Genomic DNA, 24,209 nt, shown 5'->3' on the forward strand with positions numbered 1-24,209 from the left:
CATTATAATAGTTTAGTTATTATTAGATTAATTTAAGGCCGGTTTTATCAATTTTCATCACATATATGTTAGCATATTTTTATTTTATTCGTGCCTTGGCGGGTCACGAATAAAACGCGGTGGGTCGCTTTGTGACCCGCGGGTCAGTGGTTCGCCATCCCTGCTATAGGCCTATATATACTATCATTTTCATAACATTTACTCATCCTTTCTTAACTCAAATATTGAAAGCGACATGATTCTATGGTTGATGAAATGCATAAATTATTCTGGTTCAAAGTTGGTTTATAATTTATATAACAGTGGAACTTGATAGCATCGCAACTTATAAACTTGACTGAATGTTATTTCAAACCTACGAGAAAACAACGTAGGCCGTTTTCAAATTGCGGTCGATTTTTTTTGCTAAATTGAGATGGAATGGAAATTATTTTCTGCTTACAAATGATACAGCGCCCCAAACATGGACATCGCTGTACTCTACAGATTTCTTCCCAACATCATAGGAAACCCCCACTGTGAAATACTGTAGGACCTAATATTGTTGGACTTTGAACGGAAGAATCTTGGGGACCGATCTGGACCAGAATATGCCTGCATAGAGTATTAGGCATATATACATGCGGAATTACATCACAACTTCATTCTTTGGTGTGAGAAGCGTTTATTGCACTACAACGACTGTGGCAATCGTATCGAAAACGAAGTTCGCCGTCAGGGAAGTAATTGGAGTACATACAGTTAAAACGAATCTGTGTTTTTTACACTAAAGCGCGTGTATTCAAAGCATATGCTCTCTTTCTCTCTCCCTATATACATATATATGTTCTGAATGAACCCACGTGAAAGAATTGTTTCAATTGGCAACAACGACATATAATCCAGTTTTAAAGAAGATTGTTCAAGCCAAGGAATGTTGTAAATCGCAACAAAACAGCACTCGAGTCGGTTATGTATTTTAAAATAACGACATCAACAAAACTTAGGGTAAAACCTAATTAACTTGACATTGGTTTTTCATTGTGATGTTGCATTCTCTAGCAATAAATATATCAATAGCTGGATTCCTATTAATATATATTTCAATTTAAAAATATTTTCTTTTTTGGATATTTATGAAGAGAAATTTTTTGAAGGCATACTTGACCTTTTGTTCTAAATACCCTAACGTTGCACGGGGTACGTGATACGCCTGTCTGATTGCGATTACCGAAAATAATTAAATCAGTGTACTAAAACGTAGGCTAAACATTGTAAGAAAAAACTACAACACTATGGCATCATATTAAAAAGTTGCACTCGAACGACCTAGCAGCTACTACGATGTAGTAGTGCACTTTAGCCTTTCAATTTCAAGTCATTGATTAATTTTCAATAGAAATGATAAATTTCAAGGGATAATGGGAGCCGTAAAGAAGCCGTTGACTGGTCTATATTCTATCTATACGATTTATCACGGTGGAAATTTTAACAATGCACTTGAATTTATTATTCCTTCACTCAAATCTGGCTGCTCCCCTGGTCCTGATGGGATAACCAAGAAACATCTGATAAATTCTCATCCTATTTTATCAGCGCTTTTATGTTGGTATATGAACACCTGTATGAATCATAGTTATACTCCACCATCTTCTCTTTAAGAACAAAAATTTGTAGCGCAAGTAACTACAGGCAGTATCAGTATCGAGGTAGCCTCTGTCTTATCTAAGATTTTTGAAGAACGTATTTTAAATAACATTGAATCTTATTTGACTACATCTCACAACAAGTTTGGTTTCAAGCCTAGTCACGGTACTGACATGTACAGTTTCACACTAAAACAGCTAGTTGCTTATTATTCCAAAAAATCCTCAGCAGTTTTTATAGCTTTTTTTGGATGCTACTAAAGATTTTGATCAAGTTAATCATTGGTCTCTATTTCGTAAATTTATCAACAGAAAAAGTCCGAAAATATTTTTGTATCTGATTGTGCACATGTATCGTAGTCAATCCATGTTTGTTAGCTGTGTGTCAGATGCATTCTCTGTCCATAATGGCACCAAGCAAGGCAGTATTTTAAGTCCGTATTTATATGCTGTTGTCGTGGATGTTCTTTCTAATAAGGTAAATTTATAGGCCATTGGATGTGTTGCAAATAGAAAAATGTTCAGTCATATTTTTCAATGATCTTAATTCTCAAAGTCAGAGATGACCTTGACTGGAAACGTCAATACAATTTAAAAAAAAATTGTCAATTGTTTCACCACTGTGAATTTTTTTTTATTTAAGACATGTTGCAGTATTTATAACTACCATCTTTTGTTGTTTTCTGATGATTATTATTATAAATAACTTATCATTTCGTACAATAATCGCGTAATTCAGTACATTTCTAGATGTGAGAGTATCCGTGAAAGAACGGTAGGCTATTTGGGAACATTCCCTCATCCGAGGCACTCTATAGAAAAATATGTGGTTGTTTATGAGTAGATGTTGAAATTCAAAAAACATCTTGTTACAATCATTATGTCGGCGGTTTGGCTCACCGTGGTGGAAATAGGCTCGCCCCCGCATCTCTGATTACTTTGCGTGGGTTCGCAGGTTCGAATCCCATGCGGGGATGGTCATGTGCGAAAGGATTGCTCCTCGCCACCGTAGGGTGGCTCACGTAACCGCTGGTCGGTTAACTTGAACCTGAACTGTTTGTGACGGGCTCCTCTCCGATTCTAAACTTTCTCACTTATGGCCTTTCAATATAAACAGGACCTGTGTGCTACGACGCACTCTTTTTTGAGTCCTATGAGCTTTTTAGTCTACTCAGCCCTACCTTAAACTTGATTCACTTCATTGTGGTATTTTCCTGTGATATTCTTATATACTGTGCTATTTTTGTATTTGACTGGGTTTATTGATTTATTTGTGTTATTTAATATGAACCATGATGGTCTGGTATAATAAACTTGAATTGAATTAACAAACTAAATCCTGTGTTTTCCAATGGGTTTTAACCCTTTGACAACTTACCGCCTCAGTCAAACTCAAATTTATTGCATGTATACATAACAATGCGACCGTTCTGCTAGCACCAAAAGTGCTCAAGCCAGACGCTCGATCGAGCGCCTCCTACATATTAGTCGAGACAACGGCTCGCTCATTAGCATCGTCTTTGTACTTTAACATTTTTTTGGCTCTGCCGCTATCGACACCGAGGCGCCGCTTCTGTCGCGACGCGGCACTCTCTCGCCCGCCGAGGTAGAATGCCGGTCACCGTGCGCCGGACGGCGCGGCGAAAAAAAAAGACAAGTCTAACAACACGATGGCCCGGCGGGTGGAGTGAAAAAAAAATCCCAAAAGGACAAATCGAAGATCTTGAGGATGACTCTCAACACTTCGCAGTGAGAAACTGCTCTTGTGGGTACGACACCCCGATCTTTGATAAACAGCATCAGCGATGGTGGTCGATCGACGCCGCACGACGGCGGAGTCACGCCAAATTCATAACCCGGTTCCCTGGCTCTTTGGTTGTCTATTCTCGATATTGTGATCAAAACAGGCATCGTTTTTCAATATATCCTTCGCATTTTTTGACGTCTTGGACGCTCTGTCTGTGCTGTTGTGTGGCGTTGTCTGTCGGATAGATTTATATTTGGCAAGTTACAATTGGCGCAAAAGAAGAAAAGCGAAGTTATAAATAGAGTACCGGTACCGGTACGCTACCACTGTCATGCCAGCCAAATACCAGCCAAATATCAAACTCATATTCCCGAATTTCATATTAAAGTGTTTCCTGGTCTAACAAAATGTACTTCCTGACTTTCTACGAAAACTAATACTTTGGGACATCACGCTATCGGAGGATTTATATTCAGATGTTGATTTGGGAATATTACTGCAACTTATTATAATGACATGATATGGAAATATTCAATATTTGAAAAAAAAGTTCAGTTATGTGAAAATTGAATTTTTTCATTAAAAAATAGAATTATTTCAAATCTTTCCGGCCTCGGAGGAAAAGATTTGAATATACCATTGGGTAGAGGATTAACATAAGAACATATTCCGACAAAAAAATTTGAGTGATTTTCGAACTTTTTGAGGTTCGAAAATCTTTCAAGTATGCGAAAATTGAATTTTTTTAATAAAAAATCGAATTATTTTAAATCTTTCCGGTCTCGAGGGCAAAGATTTGAATATACCATTGGATAGGGCACTAACATAAGTACATATTCCAACAAAAAATTGTGGTGACATCCCACGAGTTTTCGAATTTTTTGAGGTTCGAAACTGTTCAAATACACAAAAATTGAACTTTATCATAAAAAATCGAATTATTTCGAATCTTTCCGGTCTTGGGGGCAAAGATTTGAATTTACCATTGGATAGAGGACTAACATAAAAATATATTCCAACAAAAAAATTGTGGTGACATCCGACGAGTTTTTGAACTTTTTGAGGTTCGAAAATGTTCAAGTATAAAAAAATTTTACTTTTTCACAAAATATCGAATTATTTCGAATCTTTCCGGTCTCGGGGGCAAAGATTTGAATATACCATTGGATAGTAGACTAATATAGAAACATATTCCAACAAAAAAATTGTGGTGACATCCAACGAGTTTTCGAACTTTTTGAGGTTCGAAAATGTTCAAGTATGAAAAAATTGAACTTTTTCACAAAATATCGAATTATTTCGAATCTTTCCGGTTTCGGGGGCAAAGATTTGAATTTACCATTGGATAGAGGACTAACATAAAAACATATTTCAACCAAAAAATTGTGGTGACATCCGAAGAGTTTTCGAACTTTTTGAGGTTCGAAACTGTTCAAATACACAAAAATTGAACTTTTTCATAAAAAATCGATATATTTCGAATCTTTTCGGCCTTGGGGGCAAAGATTTGAATTTACCATTGGATAGAGGACTAACATAGGAACATATTCCAACAAAAAAATTGTGGTGACATCCCACGAGTTTTTGAACTTTTTGAGGTTCGAAATTGTTCAAGTATGAAAAAATTTAACTTTTTCACAAAATATCGAATTATTTCGAATCTTTCCGTTCTTGGGGGCAAAGATTTGAATTTACCATTGGATAGAAGACTAACATAGGAACATATTCCAACAAAAAATTGTGGTGACACCCGACGAGTTTTCGAAATTTTTAAGGTTCGAAACTGTTCAAATACACAAAAATTGAACTTTTTCATGAAAAATCAAATTATTTCGAATCTTTCCGGTCTTGGGGGCAAAGATTTGAATATACCATTGGATAGAGGACTAACATAGGAACATATTCCAACGATAAAATTGTGGTGACATCCGACGAGTTTTCGAACTTTTTGAAGTTCGAAAATGTTCAATTATGAAAAATTTAACTTTTTCACAAAATATCGAATTATTTCGAATCTTTCCGGTCTTGGGGGCAAAGATTTGAATATACCATTGGATAGAAAACTAATATAGGAACATATTCCAACAAAAAAATTGTGGTGACATCTGAAGAGTTTTCGAACTTTTTGAGGTTCGAAAATGTTCAAGTATGAAAAATTTAACTTTTTCACAAAATATCGAATTATTTCGAATCTTTCCGGTCTTGGGAGCAAAGATTTGAATATACCATTGGATAGAAGACTAATATAGAAACATATTCCAACGAAAAAATTGTGATGACATCCGACGAGTTTTCGAACTTTTTGAGGTTCGAAAATGTTCAAGTATGAAAAATTTAACTTTTTCACAAAATATCGAATTATTTCGAATCTTTCCGGTCTTGGGGGCAAAGATTTGAATATACCATTGGATAGAAGACTAATATAGGAACATATTCCAACGAAAAAATTGTGGTGACATCCAACGAGTTTTCGAACTTTTTGAGGTTCGAAAATGTTCAAGTATGAAAAATTCAACTTTTTCACAAAATATCGAATTATTTCGAATCTTTCCGGTCTTGGGGGCAAAGATTTGAATATACCATTGGATAGAAGACTAATATAGGAACATATTCCAACAAAAAAATTGTGGTGACATCCGACGAGTTTTCGAACTTTTTGAGGTTCGAAAATGTTCAAATACACAAAAATTGAACTTTTCCACAAAATATCGAATTATTTCGAATCTTTTCGGTCTTGGGGGCAAAGATTTTAATATACCATTAGATAGAAAACTAATATAGGAACATATTCCAACTAAAAAATTGTGGTGACATCTGACGAGTTTTCGAACTTTTTGAGGTTCGAAAATGTTCAAGTATGAAAAAATTGAACTTTTTCACAAAATATCGAATTATTTCGAATCTTTCCGGTCATGAGGGCAATGATTTGAATATACCATTGGATAGAAGACTAACATAGGAACAGATTCCAACAAAAAAATTGTGGTGACACCCGACGAGTTTTCGAACTTTTTGAGGTTCGAAACTGTTCAAATACACAAAAATTGAACTTTTTCATAAAATATCGAATTATTTCGAATCTTTCCGGTCTCGGGGGCAAAGATTTGAATATACCATTGGATAGAAGACTAATATAGGAACATATTCCAACAAAAAAATTGTGGTGACATCCGACCAGTTTTCGAACTTTTTGAGGTTCGAAAATGTACAAGTATGAAAAAATTGAACTTTTTCACAAAATATCGAATTATTTCGAATCTTTTCGGTCTCGGGGGCAAAGATTTGAATATACCATTGGATAGAAGACTAATATAGGAACATATTCCAACAAAAAAATTGTGGTGACATCCGACCAGTTTTCGAACTTTTTGAGGTTCGAAAATGTACAAGTATGAAAAAATTGAACTTTTTCACAAAATATCGAATTATTTCGAATCTTTCCGGTCTTGGGGGCAATGATTTGAATTTACCATTAGATAGAGGACTAACATAAAAATATATTCCAACAAAAAAATTGTTGTGACATCCAAAGAGTTTTCGAACTTTTTGTGGTTCGAAACTGTTCAAATACACAAAAATTAAACTTTTTTCATAAAAAATCGAATTATTTCGAATCTTTCCGGTTTCGGGGGCAAAGATTTGAATTTACCATTGGATAGAGGACTAACATAAAAATATATTCCAACAAAAAAATTGTGGTGACATCCAAAGAGTTTTCGAACTTTTTGAGATTCGAAACTGTTCAAATACACAAAAATTGAACTTTTTCATAAAAAATCGAATTATTTCGAATCTTTCCGGTCTCGGGGGCAAAGATTTGAATAAACCATTGGATAGAAGACTAACATAGGAACATATTCCAACAAAAAAATTGTGGTGACACCCGACGAGTTTTCGAACTTTTTGACGTTCGAAACTGTTCAAATACACAAAAATTTAACTTTTTCACAAAATATCGAATTATTTCGAATCTTTCCGGTATCGGGGGCAAAGATTTGAATATACCATTGAATAGAAGACTAATATAGGAACATATTCCAACGAAAAAATTGTGGTGACATCCGACGAGTTTTCGAACTTTTTGAGGTTCGAAAATGTTCAAATACACAAAAATTGAACTTTTCCACAAAATATCGAATTATTTCGAATCTTTCCGGTCTTGGGGGCAAAGATTTGAATATACCATTGGATAGAAGACTAATATAGGAACATATTCCAACGAAAAAATTGTGGTGACATCCGACGAGTTTTCGAACTTTTTGAGGTTCGAAAATGTTCAAGTATGAAAAATTTAACTTTTTCACAAAATATCGAATTATTTCGAATCTTTCCGGTCCTGGGGGCAAAGATTTGAGTATACCATTGGATAGAAGACTAATATAGGAACATATTCCAACAAAAAAATTGTGGTGACATCTGACGAGTTTTCGAACTTTTTGAGGTTCGAAAATGTTGAAGTATGAAAAAATTGAACTTTTTCACAAAATATCGAATTATTTCGAATCTTTCCGGTCTTGGGGGCAATGATTTGAATTTACCATTAGATAGAGGACTAACATAAAAATATATTCCAACAAAAAAATTGTGGTGACATTCGACGAGTTTTCGAACTTTTTGTGGTTCGAAACTGTTCAAATAAACAAAAATTAAACTTTTTTCATAAAAAATCGAATTATTTCGAATCTTTCCGGTCTCGGGGGCAAAGATTTGAATATACCATTGGATAGAGGACTAACATAAAAACATATTCCAACGAAAAAATTGTGGTGACATCCGAAGAGTTTTAGAACTTTTTGAGGTTCGAAAATGTTCAAATACACAAAAATTGAACTTTTTCATGAAAAATCTAATTATTTCGAACTTTCCGGTCTTGGGGGCAAAAGTTTGAAAACACCATTGGATAGAGGACTAATAAAAAAATTTATTTCAACAAAAAAATTGTAGTGACATTCGACGAGTTTTTACACTTTTTGAGGTTCGAAAGTGGTCAATTTCGCTAAAACTGAACTTTTCACTCGAAAAATCGATTTATTTTGAATCTTTCCGGTCTCGGAGGTGAAAATTTGAAAATACATTGGATACTGACTAATGAAACAACTTATTCCAACAAAAAAATTGTAGTGACACCATTGAAGTTTTTGAACGTTTGAGGTTCAATTATTGGCAAATTTTTCATAATTGAAAATTTTGATGAGATAATTTTTCCGACTATTTTCAAATTTTGCGGACCCGGATGAAAAAAATTGAAGTTATCTATTATGATTCAAAAATTAATTTATTTTATGAAATTATAAGTAGAGGTTACGCGAGGCTAACTACTTATTCTTTTTCAATGCCTTTGCGCTAGTGGATTCATATGCATGTGATGCAAGGATGCTGACTTAAGCAGGAATTAAAATACCATACTATACAATTCAAGAGTGCTGCTGCACACCAGCACAAATGTATTTCTGTAACGTTTTCCCTGACCCAAACCAGAATTCCGCAGACAAGCAGTTTACTACAATCCTTGTGTTTTGGATTTTTGCGCATAGGAACCAGAAAACGTTGGTTTTTCAAGACGAAAATTTGTCTATTTCGAGTCCTGGCAATTAACTGTCACCTTCCGCTGAAGGTCTTAGACCACCTCACCTAAAGTTGAATTTTAAATGAGGTACGATAGCAATAAAAGTAAAAACAAGCGTGATTTTCTTTAAACATAATAATTTTGACAACCAAATATTGAATTATTCGGAGACAAAAGTGAAAGCCTTCTAAAGAAAAATGCAAACTTGAAGCACTGAAAAGCTTTTGTTTATTAGAGCAGATCATATTGACTGCCATACACATGTATACTCCACAACTCATTTGGTCTACATGAGGGAGCATAACCAATTGATCGAATCTGACATCTTCTATATTTTCAAATTGTTTTAGGAAGGGCATGAAGTGAATATTTATTTTGCTTTTTAATTCGTCATTATTACCGTCAGCCGAATCAATCAATGTCAGAGAACCGGAAGACGAGCACATATGCAGGACAGTAAAATGATTTTCATATAATATTGGATAAAATGTATGCTCACGGAGAATCTTGTTATTGGAAGGTGTAGTTAATTCCTGTTTCAAATTAGTGAAGTTTTTTATTTTTTTTCCAGATAAAATATGGTTAGTGAACAAAGCAGCAACAGAACCATGAATATTATTTTCTTGTAGTTCGTTGTAACTGCGAGTCAATTGCTGAATGAACGCGCAAGCAACATTATCGGTCAGCCATCCGCGATTATGATAAGGATTATTTGAATGCTTTTTAGGGCACTTTTTTGTGTAATTGAACATTTTCGAACCTCAAAAAGTTCGAAAACTCGTCAGATGTCACCACCATTTTTTTGTTGGAATATATTTTTATGTTAGTCCTCTATCTAATGGTAAATTCAAATCATTGCCCCCAAGACCGGAAAGATTCGAAATAATTCGATTTTTTGTGGAAAAGTTCAATTTTTGCATACTTGAACATTTTCGAACCTCAAAAAGTTCGAAAACTCGTCAGATGTCACCACAATTTTTTTGTTGGGATATGTTCCTATATTAGTCTTCTATCCAATGGTATATTCAAATCTTTGCCCCCAAGACCGGAAAGATTCGAAATATTTCGATTTTTTGTGGAAAAGTTCAATTTTCGCATACTTGAACAATTTCGAACATCAAAAAGTTCGGAAACTCTTCGGATGTCACCACAATTTTTTTGTTGGAATATGTTCCTATATTAGTCTTCTATTCAATGGTATATTCAAATCTTTGCCCCCAAGACCGGAAAGATTCGGAATAATTCGATATTTCATGAAAAAGTTCAATTTTTGTGTAATTGAACATTTTCGAACCTCAAAAAGTTCGAAAACTCGTCAGATGTCACCACAATTTTTTTGTTGGAATATGTTTCTATATTAGTCTTCTATCCAATGGTATATTCAAATTTTTGCCCCCAAGACCGGAAAGATTCGGAATAATTCGATTTTTCATGAAAAAGTTCAATTTTTGTGTAATTGAACATTTTCGAACCTCAAAAAGTTCGAAAACTCGTCAGATGTCACGACCATTTTTTTGTTGGAATATATTTTTATGTTAGTCCTCTATCTAATGGTAAATTCAAATCATTGCCCCCAAGACCGGAAAGATTCGAAATAATTCGATTTTTTGTGGAAAAGTTCAATTTTCGCATACTTGAACATTTTCGAACCTCAAAAAGTTCGAAAACTCGTCGGATGTCACCACAATTTTTTTGTTGGAATATGTTCCTATATTAGTCTTCTATTCAATGGTATATTCAAATCTTTGCCCCCAAGACCGGAAAGATTCGGAATAATTCGATTTTTCATGAAAAAGTTCAATTTTTGTGTAATTGAACATTTTCGAACCTCAAAAAGTTCAAAAACTCGTCAGATGTCACCACAATTTTTTTGTTGGAATATATTTTTATGTTAGTCCTCTATCTAATGGTAAATTCAAATCATTGCCCCAAAGACCGGAAAGATTCGAAATAATTCGATTTTTTATGAAAAAGTTCAATTTTCGCATACTTGAACAATTTCGAACATCAAAAAGTTCGGAAACTCTTCGGATGTCACCACAATTTTTTTGTTGGAATATGTTCCTATATTAGTCTTCTATTCAATGGTATATTCAAATTTTTGCCCCCAAGACCGGAAATATTCGGAATAATTCGATATTTCATGAAAAAGTTCAATTTTTGTGTAATTGAACATTTTCGAACCTCAAAAAGTTCGAAAACTCTTCAGATGTCACCACAATTTTTTTTTTGGAATTTGTTCCTATATTAGTCTTCTATCCAATGGTATATTCAAATCTTTGCCCCCAAGACCGGAAAGATTCGAAATAATTCGATTTTTTGTGGAAAAGTTCAATTTTCGCATACTTGAACATTTTCGAACATCAAAAAGTTCGGAAACTCTTTGGATGTTACCACAATTTTTTTGTTGGAATATGTTCCTATATTAGACTTCTATTCAAGAGTATATTCAAATCTTTCCCCCCAGGACCGGAAAGATTCGGAATAATTCGATATTTCATGAAAAAGTTCAATTTTTGTGTAATTGAACATTTTCGAACCTCAGAAAGTTCGAAAACTCGTCAGATGTCACCACAATTTTTTTGTTGGAATATGTTCCTATATTAGTCTTCTATCCAATGGTATATTTAAATCTTTGCCCCCGAGACCGGAAAGATTCGAAATAATTCGATTTTTTGTGGAAAAGTTCAATTTTCGCATACTTGAACATTTTCGAACCTCAAAAAGTTCGGAAACTCGTCGGATGTCACCACAATTTTTTTGTTGGAATGTGTTCCTATATTAGTCATCTATCCAATGGTATATTCAAATCTTTGCCCCCAGAACCGGAAAGATTCGGAATAATTCGATTTTTCATGAAAAAGTTAAATTTTTGTGTATTTGAACATTTTCGAATCTCAAAAAGTTCGAAAACTCTCCGGATGTCACTACAATTTTTTTGTTGGAATATATTTTTATGTTAGTCATCTATCCAATGGTATATTCAAATCTTTGCCCCCAAGACCGGAAAGATTCGAAATAATTCGATTTTTTGTGGAAAAGTTCAATTTTCGCATACTTGAACATTTTCGAATCTCAAAAAGTTCGAAAACTCGTCAGATGTCACGACCATTTTTTTGTTAGAATATATTTTTATGTTAGTCCTCTATCTAATGGTAAATTCAAATCATTGCCCCCAAGACCGGAAAGATTCGAAATAATTCGATTTTTTGTGGAAAAGTTCAATTTTCGCATACTTTAACATTTTCGAACCTCAAAAAGTTCGAAAACTCGTCGGATGTCACCACAATTTTTTTGTTGGAATATGTTCCTATATTAGTCTTCTATTCAATGGTATATTCAAATCTTTGCCCCCAAGACCGGAAAGATTCGGAATAATTCGATATTTCATGAAAAAGTTCAATTTTTGTGTAATTGAACATTTTCGAACCTCAAAAAGTTCGAAAACTCTTCAACTGTCACCACAATTTTTTTGTTGGAATTTGTTCCTATATTAGTCTTCTATCCAATGGTATATTCAAATCTTTGCCCCCAAGACCGGAAAGATTCGAAATAATTCGATTTTTTGTGGAAAAGTTCAATTTTCGCATACTTGAACATTTTCGAACATCAAAAAGTTCGGAAACTCTTTGGATGTTACCACAATTTTTTTGTTGGAATATGTTTCTATATTAGACTTCTATTCAATGGTATATTCAAATCTTTCCCCCCAAGACCGGAAAGATTCGGAATAGTTCGATATTTCATGAAAAAGTTCAATTTTTGTGTAATTGAACATTTTCGAACCTCAAAAAGTTCGAAAACTCGTCAGATGTCACCACAATTTTTTTGTTGGAATATGTTCCTATATTAGTCTTCTATCCAATGGTATATTCAAATCTTTGCCCCCGAAACCGGAAAGATTCGAAATAATTCGATTTTTTGTGGAAAAGTTCAATTTTCGCATACTTGAACATTTTCGAACCTCAAAAAGTTCGGAAACTCGTCGGATGTCACCACAATTTTTTTGTTGGAATGTGTTCCTATATTAGTCATCTATCCAATGGTATATTCAAATTTTTGCCCCCAGGACCGGAAAGATTCGGAATAATTCGATTTTTCATGAAAAAGTTAAATTTTTGTGTATTTGAACATTTTCGAATCTCAAAAAGTTCGAAAACTCTCCGGATGTCACCACAATTTTTTTGTTGGAATATATTTTTATGTTAGTCCTCTATCCAATGGTATATTCAAATCTTTGCCCCCAAGACCGGAAAGATTCGAAATAATTCGATTTTTCCTGAAAAAGTTTAATTTTTGTGTATTTGAACATTTTCGAACCTCAAAAAGTTCGAAAACTCGTGGGATGTCACTTCAATTTTTTTGTTGGAATAAGTTCTATTAGTAGTCTTCTATCCAATAGTGTGTTTTCGAATTTTTTCCCCTGTGACCGAAAAGATTCGAAATAGTCAATTATTTCGTATAAAATCACGGCCACACTTCGATATGACATTCGGTACAACTTTTTCAAGATTTGGCTGGAATTTTGCTGGCATTGCGGTGGCGGTACGCTACCGATATTGAGAGAAGTTTACTGGTACCGTACCGGTTCTTATTTTCGGGATATCTTTTATTTTCATTGATCAAAAACAAAATTATTTGAGCCTACGCGATTTTCAAATATACAAAATAGAAAAACTGATATTCATTTAACTTTCGTATGAATAATACATTTTTATTAAAAAAAAAGTGCTGAACATAGATTATTCAAAAATGACCATATCAGGATGCTTCGGAATGTCTTGCAAGTCTCTAGATTCATAAAATTCGAAAAAGATTTTATTTAACCAAATTTTCGCTGTCGACTACGGTACCGGTAGGCTACAACGATACTCTAGATCAGTGGTTCTCAAACTTTTTGAAAAATTATGCATAACGGTCCCCTTTCAATTTTTCTGATGACTCGCAATCCACTAAAGAAATGAAAGCAAATAGCAACGCGGTAGGCTATATTAAGCATTCACCTATTGAATGACATTAAAACAGTTCAATGAGATGTGTGCGCCTGCTTGGCTCCTACTAGTTCTTCTAGCTTGGGTTCTGTTTTGAATAATGCAACTCTCATATCGTGTCTCACGTTCCATTCTGTTTCAACAAGTTGTTTTAATAACGAGTAGCGTATAAAAAGATGTGTCACATTCGTATGTTGTTGCAAAGGGAATAAGCATTTTTAGCGACATCGTGATAGGACGGTGCCACTGTGGTTTTTCTTTTCCTCCAGAACTCGTCACAGCAAAACCAAGATCTTATTTTTGAGGAAACACTGTGCCGTATATGTTTGACTTTGTCTTGCTAGAAATCAGGAAATAACGTATGTTACCAGTATTGTAAAGGTCCACCCTTGATGTCTTGGCTCGGTGGTGTGGCGCATCGAGCTAAGCGTTAGGAATACTCTGGCCACCGCATCTCTGATTACCCTTCGTAGGATCTAGGTTCGAATCCCATGCGGGGATGATCATGTGCGAGAGGATTGCTGGACTCCTCGCTGCCGTAGGGTGGTTCACATAACCGTTGGTCGGTTACGGCTTCCTCCACCATCAAGTCCATGCTTCGAAAACAAATAACTGGCTAACTAATCCCATACCTGACCTCTGGACCTAGACTGGTAACCGGACGAGAGGCCGTGGTTCGTCATATGAATAAGCCGTCTTATCGCCTTTCCTCTCCCCCTAGATAAATAAGTAAATCCTATCCTATCTTTGTATACATACGGTTCCAGTACAGCATTACATTCAGACATTTTACAGACTGTACGTGAGCGACTGAACACTTAGACTTGAAAAGGCTGGCCTGGAACAAAATCAAAATTTCACTTACAGACTAGGGTGAACCTTTCTATCTCTCTATACCTGTACCCTCATTCAGATATTTGAAACACTATGTTAGTATGTAACTATGGTACAGTGGTAACAGACGGAAGAAGTACTCGCATACTGGTAATGCCAGAATGTTGTCTGGTTGTATGTAACATTACAGGTACCGTACTTCTTCTGTCAGTTATCATAGTGTTTCGAATATCTGAATAAGGGTATAGATATAGACAGACAATGTGCCACTGCTGCCAGGCTACATTTTAACCAAATCATATTTTTTTAGCCAAGCCAAAAACTACAAAAAATATTCATTTTTTAGCTGCCAATGAGCATAAGCTAATTTCGTTTAAACTATCATTTCACTTGGTGATTGTATTTGGATATATTCAACAATACCATTTTCTGATTTTTGACACTTGTGATAACACCAATCTTATGTTCTCTTGATTAGACTTTCCTTGATGTCTTAATAGTATGGAACAACAACATAACCATCCAGATGATCGACCATCGCCCCCTCGTAATAATGAAATAGAAGGTGGTAGTAGTAATGCGGCAGAACCACATATTTCAGGAATTATGCGAAGGTCATTTATTTTTTTATTATTACTTTGTGACTTTTATTATATCTATACTTATTAAAGGTAATCATTTATTTTTCTTGGGGCTATGTCTCCAATTAATATCTCTGATAGCAGCCAAATTTATCCAGGCAACAATTTTATGCTTAATAAAAACTTTCAAGTACAAGAATCTATATTCTTTCCCTAGTTTTCTTTTTGACAGCTAGTTTCTTGTCAGAATCTCCATGGTAGCATTCAATATTATGTGTATGCACTAACTGTGGTTCTAATTTTGCTTCTTAGGTGCGCGTTCGACGAAATCCCACCACAACGAAGGCTTACTAGGTTCGTTATCGAGCAGGCTATTATCTTTCAATATTAATAAATGCATGTATACTACTATGCTTCAACAATATTGTATCGTGTGATAAATTTAAAATATGCTTGTGTTGTGTATAATTAACATTGGAATGATATTTAAAACAAAATTTCACATTACATTTTGTGTATTCTCAGGGAAGCTATGAGGAAATATTTGAGTGATAGAACTGACCAAACATTGGTTATTCTTCATGCAAAAGTTGCTCAGAAATCTTATGGAAATGAAAAACGGTATGCTGATATTTTGAAAATATGAACATTAATAATCATAGAACTACACTAAAATATGAAAATGTGTATCGTCTAAAAAAAAACATCTATTTTAGCCATTTTATTAAAATAACCCCCTAAACTGTTAGGCACCATGCTTTTATAAAGAAGTTAGTAGCAATTGTTTGGGCTCTGGGATTTGGCTTTGCAGCTGATAATTTGTTTGTTTGTTTACAACATTTCATATATTTTATTTATAATATACTTCCTGTAGGTTCTTTTGTCCTCCACCTTGCATATATCTGTTTGGAGGGTGGAAACACAATTTAGTTCAATATGAAAAAAATGAGCAGCAACCCCCAGATGACAATAGTCAAGTTCATGCATTTATTGGTATTGGGAGTAGTGAACAAGAGATGCAACAACTCAATTTGGAAGGAAAGGTATTAAACATAGTTTTGTGCTATCAAGTTCTTTTAGAGATCTAGAAAGGAATTATTCTGTGAAATTTTGTTTGGTAGCATAAAATTGTGATTTGAAGGTTTGTGCATTGTTTAATTGTTGACTAAATGGTTAGAAAATACTTGCAATTGTGCCACATGTATTGTCATACATTCAGATTACTGGATGAGAATGTACGCTTTGTCATATGAAAAAGCTATCTGATCAATCATGTCTTTCTATTGGTTTCAGGGTTTACTTGCTTATTTCCTCAATTTTATTCTTGACAGCATGTGGCTGTTGTCTGTTTTTATTCAAATTGTTTCATATTAACATTATGTTGAACATATGCTGAGCTGTGAATTTTTTGCTATTGTTTCATTGTTATACTAGAATTTCAAAAGATTTTTACATTGGATAATTTCATTTTTTTTAGAACTTTTGCACTGCAAAGACATTATATATTTCCGATACAGACAAAAGAAAACATTTTATGTTATCTGTCAAAATGTTTTTTGCCAGTGGAGTTGAAGTTGGTGCATTCAACAGTAGACGTATTAAAGTCATCAGCAAACCATCAAAAAAGAAGCAGTCATTGAAAAATGCGGATTGTGAGTATTATTTTGGTATTCAGGCTACGAATGTACTGTGCCAAAAACAATGCAGTTGAATAATACTGAAGTTAGCTATGATCTCGAGTTTGGTTTGAATATTTTTATATTGAATAGTATGCTTCATTTTGGGATATGTTTTTAGCTTACCTTCTAATCAGTATTAGCAATAAACCGTTCTTTGTTTTAGTGTGTATTGCATCTGGAACAAAAGTTGCCCTCTTCAATAGATTGAGATCTCAAACAGTCAGTACAAGATATTTACATGTAGAAAATGGAAATTTTCATGCTAGCTCAATACAATGGGGTTCTTTCGCTATTCATTTGTGTAAGTATTCTTCCTTTGGTTGATATTTTTGAATGTGTGAAGGTGTTATATATATACCAGATATTTATGCCTGGATTGATTGTGGATATTTTAGGTTTGAGAAGCATTAATTTTTAAAATCTGTACTTTATCGCTTCATACCGTATTGCTAATAGTTACATTTTTTGAGAATTTGTTTTTGATATTTTTTTACACATCAACTTAGTGGATGACAACGAATCAGAGTCGGAAGAATTTACAGTACATGATGGTTATATTCATTATGGTCAAACTGTGAAGTTGGTTTGTTCATCAACAGGGATGGCATTACCCAGGCTTGTCATTCGAAAAGTGAGTTGTATTTATTTATGACGAGTGACGACTGACTGGTTGCTTTTGTGAAGTAAAACTTTTATTGATATTTGTGACTATGGCCAAGATATCAAGACATCGACAAGCATAATACTAAGTACTGATATGTTTGTCATAGCTCACAAAATGTTCAACTGTTGTAATTAAAAAGAACTGGCAGCTAAGTCCAATCATTTTTCTGTTGAGGGGTTAATTTTTGTAATTAAACTGAAACCCTACCCACACCAAACACAGAAAGAATGAGTAATTTAAAATGAAATTTTGTAAACATAACTAAAAACTAACAAGTAAAACCAGAATGTGTGCGAGTGGAAGAAGTATCTGCACGATTGCTAAAATTTTAATTGTCACATCTCTGTTGACTTTTTGATGATCAGCTAATGTAACAGAAATAAGCAAAGAAGGTGATGCTTAGGGAAACATCCATTTCATGGATGCTTATATTGTAACTAATATTGCCTGTAATAACTATCTGTTTTGTATAGGTTATTACTAACACTTTAGTTGTGGGAACAAGTGATTCAAATATATGTTTTAAAAAGCAATTTCAGTGTCATTCCCACCAAACCTCTGGACAAATAGCTCAAGTAGTTTCACCTGACATACAGTTGGTCTTTTGTCTTACATACTGCAAACCTTGCTGCAAATTTGCATTCCAGGACCGGCATATTCTAGGTTACAATTTGTTTGGATAGATTTATATCCTTATGCCAAAATGAGTGAAACATGTCAATATTATATTGCAGGTTGACAAGCAGACTGCTATTTTAAATGCAAGTGATCCAGTGTCACAACTTCACAAATGCGCTTTTTACCTCAAGGATTCTGAACGAATGTATCTTTGTTTATCTCAAGAGAGAATAATTCAGTTTCAAGTAAGTACGGTAAATCAATACTTTGCTTCGGCGCTGATTGCTTGAAGGAAACTAGAGTAATTATGATATGTACAAGTAAAAAGTAATATTAAATTATATACATTGGATGCATTCACAACAAAGGGTATGGCTGGGAAATTTATGATGGCCATTATCTCCCAATTGCTCCTTTCTGTAAAATTGAATGTTATTTCTGTGGACATAGAAAGAGTAGTAAGTAGTCATTTATTTTTTGTGATTGGAAATATCGTTGATCAAAACTTTCATGTTATTTCTTGCCCTTAGGCGACACCCTGCCCAAAGGAACCAAATAAGGAAATGATAAACGATGGTGCATCATGGACAATAATAAGTACTGATAAAGCGGAATATACATTTTATGACGGGATGGGTCCAACAGCCAATCCTGTCACCCCAGTGCCGATTGTTCACAGTTTACAGGTCAGACAATCTCATTTACTCATTCCATTTTTATATGTTGTTCGTCACTGCCAGGGTGACTATTTTTCCTGGATTGCATTATTTGGTATTTTCTCACAGAGCTCTCACACCATTTAGTAATAACAGTAGTTGAAATTCAACCTATTGGCAAAAGCGTAATATATATATTAAAATACTAGAAAGTATTCTGTACTGGTGGATCTGTTTGCTCATATCTCCATTAATGTTCAATTTGGACTTAATTTGGAATTGAAATGTGAATTCTTAGGTAGACTATTTGTATTTTACTTTTAGTTAGACCAAAATAATAATTTTATCTGTCTTCAAAATCAATTTTGGTTTTGCAGCTGAATGGCGGAGGCGATGTTGCCATGCTGGAAGTTAATGGGGAAAATTTTACACCCTCTTTGCAAGTATGGTTTGGAGATATTGAAGCTGAAACAATGTATAGATGCGCTGAAGGATTATTGTGCGTTGTTCCTGATATTTCATGTTTTCGAGAAGATTGGAATTATGTTAAACAGCCTGTAAAGGTATCTGTTGTATAATTTGTATGTTAAAATAAATTTAAAGAGTAAATTATCGATATGTGAAAATGATGGTAAGCAATTTTTTTTAGTAGTTTGAAATTGTTCTACTAGTAAGCGGTCAGCTTTTTATTTATATTCATTTTCTAATTCCTATTTTTGTTTTGCTCAGGTACCAATTAATCTGGTACGACAAGATGGTATTATATATCCGACCAATTTGACTTTCACATTCACGCCTGAACCGGGTCCAAGGCAGCATCACGTCGGAGTCCGAACAATATTGAATCATAAAAATAATAATTCCATTACAAGGCCTCCCGCAGCGTCTTGTGAAAAACGAACTACTGCCGAAAGCGCAGACTCTGAAGAACTGAGCGATAATATTGAACCTGGTGCTTATATACCCATGACTAAAAGACAAGCTTTGGATGTGAATGGACAATTAAGTTCACACCAGTCAGTTAGCTCTATTGATTCTTCTAATTCAAGTATGTTAAGAACAGTAACATGATAGACGGCAGCTTAACTTTGCTACACCTAAAAATATGAGTGTGATGTGGCCAGAAAGGTGCACCTAGGAATGCTTAATCCTTTTTTCTTTTTTTATCACGGAGGCAAATTGGGCAGGTGAGATAGATATAATAATGTCAAACTTCAAAGCAATGGTTACTTTTTGAAATGATAATTTTATTCATGTTAAGTTTTTGAAATCAAAATATGGCATATGAAATATCAATGAACTTTGAAAAGAAATTTTAAGTTTCATTGAACTATTAAGAAATATCATCGTGAATTATGAAATGCTTCACATTGTTATATCTACTGCTAAATCAATTACTGTTCTGAGCCAACTGAATTTTTCAATATTGCAAGTTTGTGTTGTACCAATATTCTTCCACTGCATATACATCTGTATGATTTTCTTTCTTCCCTCTTATTGCTCCAAGAGCAGCAACTTTCAACCAAACATTTTTGTTCTGAAAGCTTATACCATCATTCACAGTTAGAAATTAAATGTGAAACTTTTTTGTTTTATCCTAATCAAGATTTATATTTGAGTTTATGTCAATGTATTTATGATGAATTTTCTGGAATACAAGTCAGTTCAAAACATTGTTCTCCAAAAGGTCACTTCTGCAGATAGCAAAAGTTGCTAAGATTTGTTTCAAGAGCCAGTTATCATAAAGTTTCCAATGCATAGGGCATTCCCAAAATGTACTTTGATTCTCCCTTGGTCTTATAGTAATTATTCGATTCCTTCATGGTTGTGAATGAGAAAATAGCTTTCTCGAACAATATTCATTACAGAAATTCAGTTCCATGTTATGATGAACACTTTGCATTTCAGTACCAACCACTTTGTTTTTTAATATTGTTCACGATTGTTTAACTATTACTGATGCTGAGAGTAGAATTTTATGACATCATTTGTGTAAATTTAAATTTTTTTAACAGTAATTTAATAATTATTTGTGCTTACCTCCTTTACCTATATTACTTTCGATTAGAAAGTGGTTGTTCACACTTTCCTAATAAATGTCTGTTTTTATATTTATTCTTATTTATAAATGATTAATCTTGTCAAGTGCCTTCTTTTTCTAAAGCAACACTTTTCTCTTATTTGTTCCTGAATGGGCGACTAATTGTGATTATACAGTTGGTTTGTGGTTGTATGTTCTATAATATTATTACTTCTATTCTGCACAATAATTTTTTATAACGATTTCCAGTTATTGGTTTGTTTGTTTACTATGAAAAAAAAAGTTTCTTGGCAGATGCTGATATTTTGTCCATGTTTCAGAAATAAATGATCTGGGATTAAAGTTTGTTATCCAGATTGAATAATTGGGTTTTTATATTGATTGATCAATATCCGTTCAATTACTCGAATTAACAGTCAACTAAAAATACTTTTTATTTCAAAAATTGAAATTCACATTTTTGAAATGATATCTGATACTTAACCATGCAACCATTTAGATATAGAATATGTGTATCTGGTTACACTTGCATTGAATAATCTGCCAGTCCACTGGTAGCCTACTTGTATTGAAATTATCGCTAAAACTTTTTCATGGAATAAATAATTTAACCACATTTCTAAATAAACCTAGATTTGATTTGATCATTTTGTTGCTAAGTTATAATATTTTCTTATTATAAGTAGATATAATGCTATGCAAAGTGAGAATAGGGGGAATATTTTCCAGTCCGACAGATATATAAGCGGTCAGTAAAATATAGCAATCTTTATATGAATTTGTACTGATGCGGGGTTGTATACTGTATATCTTAAGGACATATTCATTTTGGTCATATTGATATTAGATCGACAATTCCAGCTGCGAATGTATTATTGATACATACATTATTGATACAAGTGTACTCAATAATGTGGCAAAGTAATCAAAAACTTTATTCCAGTACTGACTGAATAAATCAAAAAATGGAAAAGTTCGCAGTATCAGTTTTTATTTATGTATTATAAATAACGAAATAATCCATGTTTTGTATCAAACAAAAGAAATTCGAATTTGTGTTGACAAGAACATAATATCGGTACATCTCTAACATTATATATATCGTCCAGTGGCTCTTGGTGCTTTTGTGAATGCTTCCTTGAATCTGTTGTATTTCATATTTGGCATGAGGGACTGGAGATGATGCTACGTGATTTGAAACAGCGTTTTACTCCGTGATTCATACTTCTCTTGCTATGTTTTTTTCAGAAAAATGAGTGTGGATTTTTTTTTCTTTTGAATATTTCTCATTTAGCTATATTTTTTATTCCTACCTTTTTCAACTGTCATTTGTGCCGTTTTTTTTTTCTTGGATAACCTTCAACTATTATCAATTTCATCCAATATAGATGTCTCTATCTCATCAGGTGCAGGTTTGTCAATTAATCTGATCATTCTTACTTTTTCTTCATCTTACTTTTGCTCAAAGATCGATGATCCGATGTTAAATTTTGTTAAGATGAGGATGATTTACATAATAAAATGTTTCCTACTTTGAAGCTCTATGATTTTTTAAAGGTCAAAGACTGGGTCTTATTCCAATTTTCTTTCGAAAAATAACACTAGGACTTATTTTTGGGGGATGTCTTTTATTGGGCACCTGTAATGGACATAAAGATCGTTTTGTTGGTATTTGACACTTTTTGGACACCTAGTGGAAATATTAAAAAAACGCTTTTCTCTTTGATCACTGGACCACTTGCTCTGAAATTTTTAGTGGTTAAAGATGAAATTTTTCTCCAGAAGGCTATTACTTTTATTTATTTCAAATATTTCTGTTAGCTCTGTGAGATTTGTTTTTGTTTGCCGTGACGTCACCGAACGTTCGGAGGACATCGGACGCCATTTTGTGTCCTACTGTACTGCTTCGCTTGGTGTAGACTGTGATCTGACGGTACGGTAAACCGTATACTGTACTGCGAACAGACGTGTCCATATATTTGGGCGTAGCTCTCTTGTCTTCATATTATTTCCATATAACCAAAAAAAAATTACAAACTAGAGAATTACAAAATTTTCAAATATACAAAATATGAAACCGATATCCATTTACCTCTAAATAACGTTTTCCCCACACACGTTTTAGATTAATCATGTTAAACATGTAGGAGAGATTTCTTGCTGTCGACTAGGTCAAAAAAAAATTCGCACTATTGATTAGGTCTTATTTTAAGGGGAGGGCTTATTGGACATGTAGTGGACATAACGATCGTTATGTTTTCTTTGACACGTTTTGAAGAAATCGCTTTTTTTTTTATTTCAGTGATTAAAAATTGATTTTTTTGCCAGAAGGCTATTACCTTTATTTGTTTCTAAATTTCGCATGAAATCTGATATTTCGTCCAAAATTTCGCTGTAATTTTCATCCATGGAAACACTGGCTGTCCGGTTCAATTCTGTGAATTACTTCTACGCGAAACTCGAAATTTTTTGTGGGTACCGGTAGCGTCAAAAGTAGGTACTGCTTCGCTCTGGTTATCGTGTCCATATATTTGAGCATAGCTCTCTTGTATTAAAATCATTTATAAAATTCGGGCTAGGTCTTATTTTAGAGTAGGTGTTGTTTTCAGAGAAACACGATAGTGAGCAGTACAAAAATGACAAAACATCTACGAAGTGTATTTCCCTCCACAGTCCCACCTAAAAACTTTGCTATCCCTTTTATTGCACTTGCTTAGATTTATGTGATAATTCAGGGCACCACAAGTTTCGGCATTACAGAAGATAGAAATCTGTTACAATGACTGTTGAAGCGGGAAGTCGACATGACCTCTGCGGAATTCGTCCTTAAAGTTTGCGGTTCGAACACCAATTGTGAGCTGTATCAATATGACAAGTGCAACGTACAAAACCGCATCGGTAATTTGCACAAGTGAATTACGCGCTAAATTGCGCCAAGTAGGGTTATGATTATTGATCAACAAAACTTCTGTTTTATTCTTATTCGTAGATTTGCAATTGATTTCCCAATCGGTAATTACGAGCAAATTCCGTTTTCAGATATTTCAAACGGACTCAATCGAACATGACATGAAAAATTGAGACTTCAGTTTGAGCGAGTAAATTTTAAAACCCTCTGTCGGAAATATCATTGACGAATATTAAGATCAAAAGAACACAAAGGCCCACGACTCGACCTTTGAAGAACTCTATAGACGAAATGTAGTA

At 33.9% G+C, this 24,209-nt stretch overlaps 1 protein-coding gene across 2 annotated transcripts; it reads left to right on the forward strand.

Moving 5' to 3' along the window:
- Positions 1–14,781: 14,781 nt before the first annotated feature.
- LOC120340802 (recombining binding protein suppressor of hairless-like) lies at positions 14,782–22,540 on the forward strand. 2 transcript variants are annotated; one of them, XM_039409171.2, is made up of 12 exons: positions 14,782–14,802; positions 15,242–15,377; positions 15,657–15,698; positions 15,870–15,965; positions 16,219–16,387; positions 16,822–16,996; positions 17,187–17,324; positions 17,530–17,654; positions 18,422–18,550; positions 18,836–18,991; positions 19,339–19,524; positions 19,691–22,540. In XM_039409171.2, the coding sequence occupies exons 2-12, from the start codon at positions 15,265–15,267 to the stop codon at positions 20,030–20,032; spliced, it is 1,671 nt and encodes a 556-aa protein (XP_039265105.1). In that variant the 5' UTR covers positions 14,782–14,802; positions 15,242–15,264; the 3' UTR covers positions 20,033–22,540. The 2 variants fall into 2 exon arrangements, with proteins under 2 accessions (XP_039265105.1, XP_039265104.1); XM_039409170.2 differs by lacking the exon at positions 14,782–14,802 and having other exon boundaries at positions 14,987–15,377.
- Positions 22,541–24,209: the final 1,669 nt, after the last annotated feature.

The sequence above is a fragment of the Styela clava genome, chromosome 14, assembly GCF_964204865.1.
Source record: "Styela clava chromosome 14, kaStyClav1.hap1.2, whole genome shotgun sequence".
Taxonomy (NCBI): Eukaryota; Metazoa; Chordata; class Ascidiacea; order Stolidobranchia; family Styelidae; genus Styela; species Styela clava.